This window comes from Loxodonta africana, chromosome 8, assembly GCF_030014295.1.
Source record: "Loxodonta africana isolate mLoxAfr1 chromosome 8, mLoxAfr1.hap2, whole genome shotgun sequence".
In the NCBI taxonomy this organism is placed as follows: domain Eukaryota; kingdom Metazoa; phylum Chordata; class Mammalia; order Proboscidea; family Elephantidae; genus Loxodonta; species Loxodonta africana.
Genome location: NC_087349.1, coordinates 93,639,446 through 93,656,910, shown reverse-complemented (window position 1 = coordinate 93,656,910; position 17,465 = coordinate 93,639,446). Strand labels below are relative to the sequence as shown.

At 41.9% G+C, this 17,465-nt stretch overlaps 1 protein-coding gene across 1 annotated transcript in view; it reads right to left on the bottom strand.

The window, feature by feature from the left end:
- Window positions 1-4,702: 4,702 nt before the first annotated feature.
- The window catches only part of AVL9 (AVL9 cell migration associated), a 59,197-nt gene continuing 46,434 nt past the window's right edge, over window positions 4,703-17,465 (bottom strand). The window contains exons 14-16 of the mRNA XM_003406980.4: window positions 15,160-15,213; window positions 14,558-14,646; window positions 4,703-11,953 (exon numbers count right to left, since the gene is read on the bottom strand). Coding sequence (XP_003407028.1) covers window positions 11,838-11,953; window positions 14,558-14,646; window positions 15,160-15,213 — 259 coding nt within the window. The 3' untranslated portion in view covers window positions 4,703-11,837. The remainder of the gene's footprint in view (window positions 11,954-14,557; window positions 14,647-15,159; window positions 15,214-17,465) is intronic.

Sequence of the window (17,465 nt, the reverse complement as noted above, 5' to 3'; positions counted from 1 at the left end):
GTTAACACAGTTTTCTGTCTGTCGTACGAAGCGTTTCAGTTCTTTTGTACCTTTAATCTATACTTTGCTGTATAAAAGATGAGCAGGCTTTTATGAGCTGAGACACAGCTCCCATAAACATGATCCATAAGGGAAAATCCATTCTGAGTTCCCAGTGAATTGTAGTAGGAACTTAGGAAACCTTGACTGCCCTTTAAGGGAGATTAGCCACAGGGTTTAACTTGATTTCCAAGAAAAGAAACCATTTTTCTAAGCAGAAGAAAAGGCCCCAGAAGAAAATTCTGAGATGCTCAAAGGAAATCGAGTCTCAAAACAAGGGATCGATCACTAACAGAAAAAATACACTTTAAAGATTGTAAAATATATAATATGTAAAAAGTTCCAGTCCTGATGGCCTTGAGGTGGCCAATACTTATCTTCATTTGTTAAGCCTTTACCTGGGAATTTCCATTTTGAAGGCAGTTAGTGAGAGAGAATGGCATATTGAGGGCACAGAGGCTTTGATTTCTTGGTGGCTGATCTTGTACAAAGAACCAATTCAGGATTACCGCAGCCAGGGATAGTGTAGTTTAACTTCTGTCTCAGTGGCTTCTAGGAAGTGCTGCCAGGTGACTGTTTCCTAGGGCAGAGCCAGTAGGAGGCAGGTAGAGAGGCTACTTTTCAAAGTCTCCATTGTCCTACTTTGACTTAACCATTCCCCAGAGCAAGCACACGGTCCATCTGGTGAAGTGGATCAGGATAAAGAAATTCCATGGATTGGATGGAAGATAAGTGAAAATCCAGATGTTAGCTGCAGATGGACTTTTTTGAGTATGCAATCTACTCCCTTCCTGCTTGTCAACTGCATGAAGAAAAAGTGAGTTTTATCCAAGTTTGAGCACATCAACACACGTCTCTTGGGTCTCCACTTTGTCAAAGAGAATGACTTTAACAGATGCTACAGTGACTTCCTGCTCTGCCCATGGTCATTTCACAGCTCCTTTTTATTAACAGCTCACACTAACTAACCTGACCTCTGGCGAAATCAAAGGAAAACACATGTTCTTACAGTCACTGGCTTCTGACTGAGGGTCATGCCACAGGAGTTTTGTTTTTGGGTGTTAGAAGCTAGCCTCTTATGTTTGGGGCAAATGAGACTTAAGGTTGGTGGAAAGCTGTGAAATTGGGCCAAGGAGGAAGGGAAAGGGGTGGTTAAGGAGTTCCGAAAAGGCCAGCTGAGAAACATCAGTGAATCTGAAGCTAAGGGTAAAGAGAATACAGTGACATCCCTCTTCTGAATGAACATTTTAGAACACAGCACTGAACCGGCCACTTGCTGCAGGAAATCCTTCAGGGTTCTCCTGTTGCCTTTTAGATCAAGTCCATGTTCCTTCAACTGGCTGACAGAGTTCTCTCCTTTGGACCAGGCCTCATCTCTTTTCCAGCCTCATCTCCTGCCTGTGCCCCCACACCAGTAAGCGTTTGGTTCCCTAAAGCAACACTGCCTTTTCTTGCTTCCCAGTATTTGCCGGTGCTATTCCTGCTCTCTGGAGCCCTTGTTATCTTACAGCCTCTCTACGACCCCTCCTTAGCCCCTCATTCTCAGTCTCCAGGTCTCAATTTAGCCTCCTAGAAGAGACACCTTCTCATTCTGCCAAAGAGCTATTGGCTGCCCATGGTGGGCTCGCACAGCACCCTGCTCAACTCAGCACTCTCTGCTTACCCTCTTCTGTCTGCCCATTCCCCTTGCAGAACTGCAGGCTTCAAGACAGCCAGTGGCTGCGTGTCTCACGCACTACGTGGCACATTGCAGGCGCTCAAGTGCTTGCTGGGAGAGAAGGCAGGGTTTAAAAAGCAGTGAGAGGGACTTTGGTTGGCTTTAAGAGTGCTTTTCCAGTGCAAATAGCCAAAGCTGTGTAAGTCTTGGGTATCGGAAGGCCAGTGTGACTTTCTAGAGCAGGGTCAAAGGCCCTTAGTGTTTATGGCTGCCCAGGACAGTTCTGGAGATACCTGAAAAATAATGTGATTATTGGACAAAAATAAGGTTCCTTCATCCTTCTCCATGAACTGGTGATGAGACAAAGCTAAGTTTCTGTCCTGTAACAAAAGGAGAGAAATATGGCCAAATTAAATTAGTACAATATACCTCAAATAGTTGATTTAAAGGCCTCTCCTTTATTCAGAATCTATGTTCTTCCCATATTTTGGTATTAAGATGTCTTTGTATGAAGTGATGGCATTAAGAAAAGGTAGCTCAAAGAGAGTCCATGTTTGTCCAAATAAGAAGTAGCAAAACGTTCTATCCATATGGGAAAAAAAATGAAATTGGACCCCTACTTTATACCACTCTAAAAAATAGGTGAATAAGGTCCTAAATGTGAAAAGCAAAAACTAAAAAACCTTTAGGGAATATTCTTACGATCTTGAGATAGAGAAGGATTTAAAATAAGACACAAGAAACTCTAATCAATTTGACTACACTGTTGTTATGGTTAGGTGCCATCAAGTTGGTTCTGACTCATAGTGTCCATATGTACAACAGAACGAAACACTGCCGGGTCCTGTGCCATCCTCGTAACTGCTGCTGTGGGAGTCCACTGTTGCAGCCACTGTGTCAGTTCATCTCGTTGAGGGTCTTCCTCTTTTCTGCTGACTACATTAGAGCTCTATTCATCAAAAGACACCATAGATCTTAAAAGCCTGTGAGTGTCCATCTAGGATACTCCACGGGTCTTACCCCTTTGGGAGCAAGGAAGAATGAAGAAAACTAAAGACACAAGAGAAAGATTAGTCCAAAGGACTAATGGACCACATCTACCACTGCTTCCACCAGACTGAGTTCAGTATAACTAGATGGTGCCTGGCTACCACCATTGACTCCTCTGACAGAGATCACCATACAGGGTCCCAGACAGAGCTGGAGAAAAATGTAGAACAAAATTCTAACTCAAAAAGAAAGACCAGACTAGAGAAACCCTGAGAATATGGCCCCCGGACACCCTTTCAGCTCAGAAATGAAGTCACTCCTCAGTTCACCCTTCAGCCAAAGATGGTACAGGTCCGTCCATAAAACAAAACAAAACTAAAGGGTCACACCAGCCCAGGGGCAAGGACTATACGGCAGGAGGGGACTGAAAAGCTGGTAATAGGGAACCCAAGGTTGAGAAAGGGAATGTTGATATGTCGTGGGGTTGTTAACCAATGTCATAAAACAATATGTGTACTAACTGTTTAATGAGAAACTAGTTTATTCTATAAATCTTCATCTAAAGTACAAAAAAAAAAAAGACACCATAAAGAACAAAGATAAGCCATGGAGTAAGATATCTACAACACTCATACTTGATAAAGAAATAGTGTCCAGAATACACACACACACACAAAAACCCCTACAAAAAAAAGATACTGACAACCTAGTAGAAAAATAGGTAAAAGAGTGAATAGGCATTTCACAAGAGTGGAAATTCAAATGGCCAATAAATAAATGAAAAAGTACTCAATCTTATTAGTACTCAGGGTTATGCAAATTAAAACCTACAATGATACCATTTCATACCCACCAGATGGGCAAGATGTAATACCCAGTGTTGGACACAACATGGAGCAATGGGAATTCTCATGTGCTGCTGGTGGGAGTGTAAAATGGTAACCCCACCTTGGAAACAAATTGACATTAACTAAAAAGGCTGAAGATGTGCATATTCCTATACCCCACAGCTCCACTCCCAAGTTTATGTCCAGACGCACTGGGGTACGGATACCAGAACAGTCAGGGCAGCACTGTCCCATTAGCCCCAAACAAGAAGCAACCCCATCTCCACTGACGACAGACTGCAAAACTGTGGTACAGCCAGACAAGGGGAAAACATTATACAGCAATGAAAGTGAATGAGCTCCTAAAAACCAAAACCGAGCAGAAAAAGACATAAAAAGAACACAGATGTTGTGGTTCCATTTACACAGGCTCAAAATCAGGCAAAAATCCCAGACCAAAACCAAACTACATTGTTTGGGATACATTCATAGGAAGTAGGAGGTAAATTATAAAGAAATGATTATCACAAAAGTCAGAATACCAGATACGTCTGGGAGAGGAAGAGGCTCTGACCTGGAAGAGGCACAGGGTCAAGGCTTTTTAGGTGCTTGCTACATCCTATTTCTTTCTCCACGGTCACATCCTGGGTGACCAGACTTTAGCACTCAACTGGAGGGGGCTGTCACTTGCCAGGCCTGCAGGTCAGCTGAGGACTTGTGGATGGTGAAGTTGGACAGATCGGTCCTGCTGCAGTGTGGTTACCGACCCCATACACACCATGCCAGCTTCAGGCAGACATAAGCTCTTTTCCACAAAGGGTTATTCCTTGGAAAGACCTGGCTCCAGAACCATTCTCCTTCCAGATGTTACCAGATTTAATTTTTGCAACTTCCACCTTGTCAGCCTGAAAAGCAGATAGTTCTTACCTGGGAAATAATGCTGCCATGACATCACCTGGCCCAGACTGAAGCCCAGCTGCAGCAGGTCACCAGGAGAGGGAAGGAGAGAGATGTCGTGGGTGCCCAGTCTACTGCCCTCAGCCGTCTGTGCAGCTCCTGGCTCTGACAGGCCATGTCACGAACACTGGTAACTGAAACTTAACCCGCACCATCACCCAAACTAAGCATAAATTTCAAGGGGCAAAGTAGTCTGTCTGCGTCGTCTGTGAAGCACACCACAAAGCCACTGTTATGCTGTTGCTGTTGTTTTTAATTGTGGTAAAATAATCACAAAAAATTTGCTGTTTCAGTCTTAAGTGTACAATTCAGTGACATTAATCACATTTGCCATGTTATACAACTGTCACCACTATCTGTTTCCAAAAGATATTTTTCATCTCCCTAAACAGAAACCCAGTATGCCTTAAGCAGTAACTCTCTATTCCCCCTCCCTCATCCTCTGGTAATCAGTAATAAACTTTGGTTTCTACACACTTGCCTATTCTAGATATTTCATGTTAAGTGAGATCATACGTCTTTTTGTGTCTGACTTATTTCATTCAGCATAATGTTTTCAAGGTTCATCCACATTGTAGCATATATAAGAATGCCATTTCTATTTATGGCTGAATAAATACCCCATTGTATGTATGTATGGAGCCCTGGTAGCACAGTGGTTAACCATTTAGCTGCTAACCAACATGTTGGCAGTTTCAATCTACCAGCTGCTCCTTGGAAACCCTATGGGGCAGCTCTACTCTGTCCTATATGGTTGCTATGAGTCAGAACTGACTCGATGGCAATGGGTTTGGTTTTGGGGTGTTTTTGGTATGTATCCCATGTACGTATGTACATTTTGTCTATCCGTTCATCTGTTGATGCACTTGTGTTGCTTCCACCTTTTATCTACTGTAACTCACGCTATAATTAACACTGGTGTACAAGTATGTGTTTGTGTCCCTGCTTTCAAGTCCCTTTGGTATATATTTAGGAGTGGAGCTGCTGGGTCATACAGTAATTCTGTTTAATTTTTCCTTCCAAATCATTTTCCACAATGGCTATACCATTTTATATTCCCACCAGCAATGGAGGAGGGTTCTAACAAAGCCACTGTATAGAACAACAAAAAAGGGTTAGCTAGCTGTAAGGAAACCACAGTACATGGAAATAAATATGAAAATGTACTAAGAATCTTCATCGGAAATGTCAAGGGCTATTTTGAAGGCTACCAGTTGTTATACAACTGAGCCAAAGATGGCCTTTGTGTATTAGCCCCAGGTTGTCTACTTCTTTATAGCAAACTGAGGCCTGCTAGCCCCAAAAGAGCCCACTGATGCCATACTCAAATTGGAACACATTCAACTGTTTTAAACAGATATTTAGTCACTTAGAGCCTGCCTGCTTTACATACCCCTGTGAAACGGTGCCCAACATCTGGTGGCCACAGATAGATAAAGCCTGTAGTTGCAAGGACGACGAGCTGCTGTTGTCCTCTGAAGTTCTCTGACCAGCTGCTCCCCGCAGGGCTGCAGGACATGGCCCAAGCATGTATAAGCCCCACCCCCTTTGCCTCATCCCTGGGAGTTTCCTCGACCTCCTCCCACTGTGGTGGCTACGGCTGTCTGCCTCTGGCAGACCTCCTGCTGTCCCCCCCCAACCCCAATAAACAGTTTGTCGTGCAATGCTGCCATCTCATCAACCTGTCTTCTCCCTTGACCAGCCCAACTCCCCTGAACTCACTGCACCAGTCCGGGTAGGAAAATGGGCTGCTCAGGATTATGTCCTCTGCCCTGGGAGTTTCTGTTAGTGAAGCATGTGACAAGATACGATCCCAGGACCAACCTCTGTTTGCTTGTACTGTGTGCAGCACCGAGCACTTAGCAGTCCAGAGCCTGGTGGGCTCCCACACCCACAGTAATTCTTCCTCAGGGGTCACCACCTTAAAAGCCGAGACACCATCCTGTAAGCCATGCCACCATCCTGTAAGCCATGCCACCATCCTGTAAGCCATGCCACCATCCTGTAAGCCATGCCACCATCCTGTAAGCCATGCCACCATCCTGTAAGCCATGCCACCATCCTGTAAGCCATGCCACCATCCTGTAAGCCATGCCACCATCCTGTAAGCCATGCCACCATCCTGTAAGCCATGCCACCATCCTGTAAGCCATGCCACCATCCTGTAAGCCATGCCACCATCCTGTAAGCCATGCCACCATCCTGTAAGCCATGCCACCATCCTGTAAGCCATGCCACCATCCTGTAAGCCATGCCACCATCCTGTAAGCCATGCCACCATCCTGTAAGCCATGCCACCATCCTGTAAGCCATGCCACCATCCTGTAAGCCATGCCACCATCCTGTAAGCCATGCCACCATCCTGTAAGCCATGCCACCATCCTGTAAGCCATGCCACCATCCTGTAAGCCATGCCACCATCCTGTAAGCCATGCCACCATCCTGTAAGCCATGCCACCATCCTGTAAGCCATGCCACCATCCTGTAAGCCATGCCACCATCCTGTAAGCCATGCCACCATCCTGTAAGCCATGCCACCATCCTGTAAGCCATGCCACCATCCTGTAAGCCATGCCACCATCCTGTAAGCCATGCCACCATGGGAGATTAAATGAGCACTGGTGCTTAATAAATGAAGCTGGCACCGCTGTCCAACTGTGAAGCAGCCAGAAACCCCACTGACAATATGCAGGGTACTTCTAGAAAGACAGGTCAAGTACGACTGTATGCAGGACAAACAAGATAATTTTATTCTCAAATTAAAGAAACAGTAGAAGTTTTATAATTCAGTATGATTGGATGTGATTTGTATTTTAACATTTTTTTTGAACAAATGACAACAGAAACAAAGAACTGGTACAAATTGTAAAACTACTACAGCAGAGAGAAACCACTTTTCTGATCAAAACATGTGTCACAGCTAAATCTCCTTAGAAAACTTTCTTAGAAAGGGTTTGTGGAAAGCCTTTAATCTCAAATATCTAAACTATTTTTGTAACTGTTAAATGCCTTCACCAACTCTAATCAAATACTTCCTGAATTTAGGAATCAATGACCACGGAGCCCAAAACACAGAAGTCTTGATCCTATTTTCCAGCTATAAATTATTCATATTAAAAAAAATGTTTTCTAAGCACAGAAGCTTTTTGAAAACTTCAATTACCTTTCCTGGCTCAGTACCTGACTGAAATGTTCAAATGTTTATATTGCACACACACACAAAATTTAAGCAGCATACTACGTGTGTTTGAGAAGCTGATGAAAAATAAGATTGGGAAAAAAACCCCTAAATTGTGTCCCGTTTACATGATTTAAATATATAGTTTCTATATCTTTAATTAATGTAAATAAAAAGGTAAACTTCAGAACAGCACAGAAATACAAATGCATTAGAGTTTTACAAAATATATCTAAACCCTTATACGTGCACAATCTTTCAATTTTGGAGTTGCCATACAAGTGAGCTAGTTTCTTCATAATGTAAGCAGAAAGTCATGTGTACAAAGTTATTTATATGAAAAGAATAAGGATCCTCATTCCTTTTCTTTGTCCTTGACAAATGTTTATGGAATGTTGAAAATTGTGAAAAAATGATTCCACTGTTATGAAGTCCAAAGACCTGGAAGGATAAAACTCCTAGCAGCACATTGTGCTACATGGAATGACGATCATTTTCTAGAAATACGGGTGGTGTCTTCTCTGCCATGTTTAAAGGCTACCGAGGACCTCGGTGGAAAAGCCATAGATGCCAGTGCCACCTGTGACCAAAGGACCAGGAAATCCATAGTGATGTAGTCCAAGAGTCCCAACCAACTCCCTGACAGGCAACAGGCTGAACAGTTAAGGTTCAAGCGGCTCAGGACCAGTCAGTGTCATGAGCTCCTTGCAGAGCTGAGCGCCCCCAAACTTGTCACCAGCACCGGAGAGAGAAGTACCACTGGCGGTAACCTATACAAAACTTTTCTCCAGAAGATATCAAGTAAAAGTAAAACCTGCCTGTCAGGGAAAAAATGTTGTAGTTTCATTTTAAAACTTGAAACTAGCAAAATTAAAACTTCTTTCTAATTCTTATTACCTTTAGCATATTAAATACTGCTCTCAAAATATTTTCATTCAGCTTTTAAGTGCTTTGTTCCTCAGCCTTGCAACATCCTCTCAGTTTTCCTTTCCCTTCCTTATCTGCTTTCTCCTTGGCTTTCTAAAAAAATTTAAATGCTTAATCTAGAACTTGAAAAACAAGGTCGGAGAAGTCAGGTCATATACTCTGGCTTGCCCAAAAAGTATATTGCTGCTGTGTTTCTTGAAGCAAAAAGTAGACAAGAATTGTTTCAAGCCTCTGGGCCTAGTGTATCACTAATGAACTTTGAACAAGACTATTCATACTGGTTACATGAGCTAAACACAAATGCAAAATAAAGCTACACCTTAAGCAGATGTGCAACTTTTTTCTACTCATTTAGCCCACGACACCTGGTAGTGTTGATTCTCTCTTCCTTCCCTATGTCACTGTCACTACAGTGCCTAGTAGAAATTAAAGTAAACAGGTATTTTTCCAAACACCATTTTTAAGTCACCTGGACAGCACTTACGCTACAGACGCAGTCTGTGTGCCTGGCACTCCGAGAGAAGGCTAGCTGACCCTAGCTCCCTCAGGCCTGTCCTGTTTACAAATACTTAGTTCTTAAATACAAAAGCCTTGGGAAGCACTGGAGCAAGTATGGCCACCAAAACACATACCTTTCCCAGTGATACAGCCAGAAGATGGTCCAAAGGCGGTACTGATGGCTCACAAAGCCAGGGAAGCTACTGCTTCTAGGCTGGTACTAAGCCGGAGTCTGGAACCTATGCCTGAAGTGTGTTGGTTCAAGGACAAGGGACAGTCTTCCTGCCTTCAACTGTGCTGGCTGCCCTGGGGGCCCTTGCCAACAATGTAATGGCCTACCATTCCTGAAAACTCCCAACACCTCCTAGAACCTGAAGGAAACAGAGGTGTGATCCTTTTGCTGTTTCTATGATGAAAGTTCTATCTTCCAAAATGCTCATTTTATGTTGGAAGTCAGTTAAAGGATCACTTTAAGAGGTGAACTCTTAACTAGAAATATAATCAAACCAAAAACCCATTCCCTCAAGCCAATCCCGACTCATAGAGACCCTATAGGACAGAGTAGAACTGCCCCATAGAGTTTCCAAGGAGCACCTGGTGGATTTGAACTGCTGATCTTTTGGTTAGCAGCCGTAGCACTTAACCACTACACCATCAGGGTTTCCAGAAGTATTAATAGACAGTTCAATTAAAGTGTATATTCAAATGGGTAATAAGTGGTCCTAAACCATAGCTAAACTTCATGTAATTATTTTTTTCAGCAGGGTTCCAAAGTATGGGTTGGACTGCTTTCAGAGAGGGAGAGATGGAGTTTACGCAACCATAAAACAGTACAAACAACACGACAAACCCACAGGCGGCTGTTGACCCCTCGCAGTGCTCCTAGCACTGTGAGCTTCTGAGAGTTGAAAGGCAGCAACTGCACGCTAACACACTTCCACACACCAACTAACAGTGTGGCCTCATGAAACAAGATGCTACGATGAATTCTTAAGAGTTTCAGCGCAACACTGATTAAAATACCTTTTAAAGTTTTGCTTGGTATTACTTTCTCCTCTCCAAATATTTCCTGAGAAGGTTAACTTTCCCAGCAGAAGCGGAGTTAATGGAGTTCTCACATTAAGTCCGTTCATTTATCATCACTGAATTCTTGAGTTATTATGCGCTAATGGAAGTACGCTTTTAGACTTGCTGCAGGGCGTTAAAACACAAACTGGAAATTTTAGGGATATTTACATTATGTCCCTGTGTCCACTTCACAAGCCCCAGGAAGACGTTTCTTACAGAAACATTTCATAGGGGATAATCAGTGTCCTTCTTAATTAGATCCCTCATTTTCACAGCACTCTTTATAGCATAGGTAGATGTTACTCACAAAAACATTTCATAGGGGATAATCAGTGTCCTTCTTAATTCAATCCCTCATTTTCACAGCACTCTTTATAGCATAGGTAGATGTTACTCACAATGTATTCTTCAAGCATCCTTTGTCCTCCGTAAGTACTCCCTGAGAACGTCCATTCAAAGTCCCCTGGAAAAGTGCATGAGAGCTCAGCATGGCAGCACACGAGGTCCAGCTGTGTAACATCACCAGCAGACAGCACACACGGGCATGTGTCTAGCAGGAAGCCAGATATCCTTGGTGACAGAGAGAGCTGAGGTGAAGCTGCAGTTTTCTTCTCTTTCCTCTTGCTTTTCTAAATTTGCGCTAAGATGCAGTTTCTATTTCATATTTATGGATCCTCTTGCTTTTCTTTTATAAATACTTTTAGAGGGAGGTGGGGACTGATTACAGAGGAATTTCTGTCAGGGAAGCAGCAAGGCCAAGTGCCTTGAAAAACTTTATGAAGAATAAGACAAGAAAACCTGTAGGTCTGTAAACACCCAACGGAAAACTATGCAAAAGAAGAAACTAGAAGGCACAAACTTTGGATTAAAAAATGCTTGTAAAACATTACGATATGACTAGAGTTGACAAAACTAACACATAGGTCTTTTAGAATATTGCCCTATGCACACATTCATGTTAAACTTGTGAACACCATCATAACCGTCACTATGCTGTGTCTCTGTACACCTACTTGCATACTTAGGAAAGAAACAGAGCACAGCGACATTCCTTGATGCCTCCTTGTTAGCTTTTAAGGACTTGGAAAGAACAAGTTGAAAATCTCAGAGCTACCACCTCTGACTTCCACGTTTCTGGGAGGAAGTGAATTGATCAATGTGTTTTGTGAGCAGCAAACAAACAAACAAAATCTTATATAACTCAGCAAAGGGGGCTGGGCTCTGTGGTCCCTTAACCTCATAAGCACATTTTAGGGCTAACTTTAGAGTAATTAAAATAGTAACATAACTTAATTTTAGCAAATATAAATTACAGTGACCATGTGGATATTCAAACAGCAAAACAAAGCAAAATTTACATTAGTACAAACTTTTCTAAAGTAAACAAACGTACAATATCAGAATTCAGAATTCATTACCAGGTTCATTTCCTTGTGTGTTTTAATCAGGCTCAGACTGAAATAAAAGTAGTCGAATTAAACCCCAACCTGGAAACTGTCCCTGCAATGGTTGTGATTTCATTTTCCAGCATCCTGTCACATTCATTTGGACAGAGGGCAATCATTCGTGTAAACAGATTGACATCTGGGTCCTCTGCCATGGACCTGTGGCCACTGACGAGGAGCAGTGTGGGAGCAGCAGATGAACAGGGAACACTTCAACCCAAGAAAGCAACAGCAGCCTCCGGACGCCTTGCTCAGGGCTTCCCATCGGGCAGCTCGGTGAGACTTTGAGGGGTGGAGTTGGTGAAAGTAGACAGCCACGAAGACATGGCTGTCTTTGCACTGGAAAAAGCTCCTCCAACTGACTGGCCTGGATGGAAAAGGAGGGGAAAACAAAAGGAAAAATGTCTTACTTTGTTAAGAGGCAGGGAAAGACCAATACTCAGTAATAAATGTGAATTCGCTGTAACATGCCAGTATGTTAACAGTTATTAAAATATCATTTAAATTTCTATTTTCAAAATAATTCCTTTCCATGAACACGTCTTATAGGAAACTGGGTAATTTCATGGCACGAGAGTCCACTCTCCTTAGCATTCTGAAGGTATTCAGCAAACTGCCCTCTCAACACCCATAGGGCAAGGCCAGTGGTTCTCGCTCTGGCTGTGCATCAGAACCATTCGGAGAGCTTATAAAGGTCCTATGTGCTCTCTGTACCCTAAATGCCAAGTTGATAGTTGAAAACACAGGAAAGGGTACTGAGGCTACTCTGGGAAAACATGTTTTTTTCATCTGAAACTGTGTTACATGCAACACAGACATACAGAGAGAGAGTTCTACCTACCCTAGGCCTATTTTTTTCATTTTATTTTTTATAATTTATTCTATTTTTGGTGGTGTTGTTGAGAATATACACAGCAGAACATGAGCCAATTCAACTATCTCTATGTGTACAGCTCAGTGACACTGATGACATTCTTCAAGTTGTGCGACCGTTCTCACCCTCCTTTTCTGAGCTGTTCCTCTCCCACTGACATACACTCACTGTCTCTCAGTTTCTTATCTAATCTTTTAAGTTGCTGTTGTCAGTTTGATCCCATACAGATAGTTCTTAAAAGAACACCATGCTCAAGCAGACATTCTTTATCCGTTAAGCCACTGTTTAGAGAAGAGTTTAGGGAATACAGGTCTATTTTGTTTTAAAGAGCATTATCTCAAAACTGATGCAGAAGTGAAATTATTTAAGTTGAATCATCTACTCCCATTCTTCGGGAGGAGAGTGTGGAGAACTGTCCTTAGAATTTAATTACCAGCAAGAACATCACTAAAAATTTATTAACGTTTGACTTTACATACCTATAATGAAGTGGGATTTTTCTATTAAAAAATGAGAATTCAAAATAAGTCAAATGCATTAATACTGTATGGAATTAAATGCTTATATACCAAATTTTATTCCCTTGGAATAAAATAAACCTAGTGATAGGGCTATGTGTTCTGTGTTTGTCTTTTAAAATGAGTCTGTTGAGTTCTTTTGCTCCGTCACTCTCTAGGTAGACAGATGGTCAGAGCTAAGAAGACTCCTACAAAGAGATTACCTAGTTCTGGGGCTTCTGAACTGCCTTCAGTAAGGGTTAATCAACCTCTCTCAGGAGCTAAGGAAGATGGTGGGTACTGTTTTTATATATTGGTATGACAAAGCAAATGGAGAAAAATGTAAACAAGTGGTGAATCTGGGGTAACTGGGAATTCCTTGTACTAATGTGATGTTTAAGTTTTAAGTTATATCAAAAATAAAAAAGAATGAAAATCTCTTTGTTAATTGATATGAACCAATCTTCAAATTATTCTAAGTGAAAAAGACAGATGTGGCATAGTACACACAGTACGCTACTATTTGTCTGGCTTTGGCATCAAGGCAATACTGGCTTCATTAAATGAATTGGGGGAGTATTATTCATCCACTATTTCCTGAAAGAGTTTGTGTAAAATTAGTATAATGTCTTCCCCTTCAGTCTCTGATAGAGTTCCTAAGTGAACCCATCTGGGCCTGGAGATTTCTTTGTGGTAAGGTTTTTAATTTTGAACTTAATAGATACAGGGCTATTCAGATTTCCTATTTCTCATTTGCCTCAGTTTTGGTAATTTGAGTCTTTGCAGGAATTAATTAGTATATCTCACCTAGGCTGTCAAATCTGTTGGCATACTAAATTGTTCACATTATTCCTTTAATTTCTATAACATCTATAGTGATAGGTCCTTTCATTCCCAATATTAGTGATTTGTGTCTTCTCTCTGTTTCTCTTAGTGAGCCTAGAAAGGTTTTATTAATATTGTTGATCTTTTCAAAACACCAACTGTTGGTTTCACTGGCTTTCATAATCCTGTGATACTACCTTAGGAGACAGCAGCTCCTAATGCCCAGTTTATTATGGGTCACTGCTGTTTATAAAGAAGGGCTCAGGGAATGTTGTCACGCTTTAGTCCTGACAACAGAACAGCGAACCCATCAGGACAGTATGTCACTCTGTTAGATGTGGTAAAATTTGCTGAACTTTTATATTATCTGGTGTCACAAGAATTTTTTTAAAGACAGACAAAAACTTTAAAAACCTGTTTTCAACCACCTTATATTATGATGTGATACACAGATGTCTACACACACACACACACAAAAACACATGGCCTAAGTTGATTCAGACTCATAGTAGTGACCCTACAGGACAGAGGAGAACTGCCCCACAGGGTCTCCAAGGCTGTCATTTTTATGGAAGCAGACCGCCATATCTTTCTCCTGCAGAGTGGCTAGTGGGTTCAAACCACCCACCTTTTTGGTTAGAAACCAAGAGCTTTAACCACTGTACCACCAGGACTCCTGATCTGTACTAGTTTATGTTTTTATCAACTACATATTAAAGATAGAAAATAGACACGTTATGATTTCAGTCTGCTCTTGGCTAAAGGTATGCCTTACCAACAGCTTTTCCTGTTTGTACAACATTCCGGCTGGTCGTGACCATGACATTTCCAATTTTTTTGCCACGTTCGCTGTTCTGAACAGAACTGAGAAAAGGAAATGAGTGGTAAGTGCAATTTAAAAAAATTTCACACACACACACTACAGTGGATCTGAATCCTGGTATCTACTCTATAACCATCCCAAATGAGAATTATTGAGAAAAGAAGCTAAATTATTCACAATTGGTCATGGATAAATTTACCAACTTTTAAAGCATGTGAATCTTCAGAAAATTCTAAAAGAACATAAAACAGATCCAAAAATAAGGACCTAAGGATGTCTGGTTAATTCTTCCTGACAGATATGATTTGCTGAAAGCATTTCACCAGGAAAAAAATGGCAAATTCTGTTATTAGTTCACACCATTCTCCAGGGAACAGCAGTGTTTTCACTCTTAAACATACACACTGCGGAGCTGGAGAATGCCAAGCACACATTTGCTTACTATTTGAAGCACAAGTGTAACAAGTGGAGAAAAACAATTCCCAATTAGCAATGAAACACATGGCATAAATTCAGACACCAGAGTTTTCCCAATATTTTCTCTAAATACTCACTGTGAGAATCTTAACTTCATGTCTGACACCGAGTACTGGCCTTGAAACGGATGGCTGCAAGAGAGAGTTTGAGTTGAGGCCATGAACAATTTCACCAAAAAAGCTGCACAAGAGCCACCACAAGGCAGTATCAGTAAGCCTCTCGGGGTGACAGCCATGGTAGCGCCGAACTTGCTATGAGAACACTGGGTCTCCACTTAGCGCTCTGGGACCCAAATGACATCACTTAACCTCTCTGAACTTTATAGTTTTTTTTACCTGTAATACAAGTGTTTTTTTTTTTTTTTGGAGGGGGCACCGTTCGTCTTACCCTAATTTTCTGATTTCATTGGTCTGGGGTGGGGCCCAGGCATCAGTTTTTTTTTTAAAAGCTCTCTAGTACATTCTGATGTATGCCACAATATGGATGAACCTTGAAAACATTATGCTGAGTGAAATCAGTCAGTCACAAAAGGGCAAATATTGTATGATCTCACTTGCATGAAATAAGAAAATACACAGAAACCAAAGACTATTAATGGTCACCAAGGGTGAGGGAGGGGAAAGGGGAGTTTTTGTTTGGGGCATTGAGTTTATATTAATGGTGGCTGGGTATCTTGGAAAAGGATAGCAATAATGGTGGCACAGAAAAATATAATCAATGTGACTGAAATACAAACGCAGAAGTTGTGCTGGCCAATGTTTTGGTGTATCTATTTTCACAACAAGTAAAAAAAGAAAAAAAAAGCTCTCCAGTATATTCAAAGCTTCAAAATCTAGGCTGTATCCTGGTCGCCTTATAAATATTTGCTATTGGTCATGGAAAGATTTGTGCATGGATCAGCAAAACCCATACTTTCTATTAGAAAATAAGTAAAACTGTAGGCCTTAATAAAAATAGCACTATCTTCGTTTTTTAAGAAAGCACATTATACTTTCTGCCCTGCTTTCATTATACAAAGGGGAGAAAAAGTGTTTGTGTGAGCTATGGGATACCTTTTGCAGTCAACAATTTGGGCTTCTGGTCCTGGTTCTGAGGGTAGGTCCACGCCTGAGACCAATAAGAAAGGGCCAAGCTGACTAAGAGGGATCACCTGGTGACACTGTCTAAGCCTCAGGAAGCCCTGAGAAGACAGGCTCACAGAGGCTTCCCCCCGGGCTGAAAAATGCTTAAAGAAATCCCGGCTGAGAGTGAGAGTAAGAGGTCCAGAGGCGGCACAGGGGCCCTGTCCGAGGTGCTAACGGTCCTGGCTCACCAGCCCTGGATAGACCCACGTAGGGGTTGCCCACTGAGCAGTTCTGCTCCTGGAGATGCCAGTCCAGGACTGTCCTGAGGCTGCTAGTTGAGAGCTGGACCAGCAGGGAAGGGGGCAGAGCCGAGACACGGGCCAGTCAGTGATGTAAGAGTAAACATCAATTCCTCACCATGAAACTATTATTTATGTATCTTTTACTATCTACTTTCCATGTCCTTGCATTCTGGCTCTGATCAGGGGGACGTGGTGTTTATGAATGATCTGTTAACACATCACAGATAATGGTGTGTGTGCACTGCAGAATATATTTTAAAAATCCAGGCGACTTGACCGAGGTTACTCTATAAAACAGGGTTATTAAATATCCAAATTTGTATCTTATACTCAGGGATCTGCCATGTCTAACAAAGAAAAAGGCCCCAGTGAAATCTATAGCTATTTATTACAAAATGCTATTTACGGTTTTTCAAATGACTACAAACCACTCATTGTGGGTCAAAATAAGTATGTGTAACAGTAACTCTCTTCTTCTGGATTCCTGAATCACAGGGCGGAAAGAACTGGAGGTCACTTAGTCATTCTCTGTGACCCTGGAAAGGCTGCATTTAAGGGATCAAATATGCCTCCTGCTTGTTGAGGGAAGTTAGAGGCCTGCCTTGTCTAATTTTTAGGAACTTAAGAAAGGGTTCCATAGCTCTCAAATCTTACGATTAGTTTGGAATTATTTCTAAATTATACCCCTTGGAAACTGAAGACTACCGTTTCCTGTTTTTAGTTGGGTGAAAGTGTTGACACTTTGCTATCGTATCTGCATAATGCCCCTACCTATATATTTCAGTTAACAGGACCTCCTTCAGCCTTCTCTTCAACCTACATAACCTCAGTTTATTTATACATTTTTACTAAGAATTATTTTACAACTTTTCAAGACCCACTCCAGCCAAGACTGTTATGGACCTGCATTAAAATCTGTAGAGCTGGTTCAAGTTAAAGGCACGACACCGGAAGCAGCAACTGGATACTGACTTGACCAAGTCCAGCAATGCAGAGCACCAACCCCCGTGAGTGCCC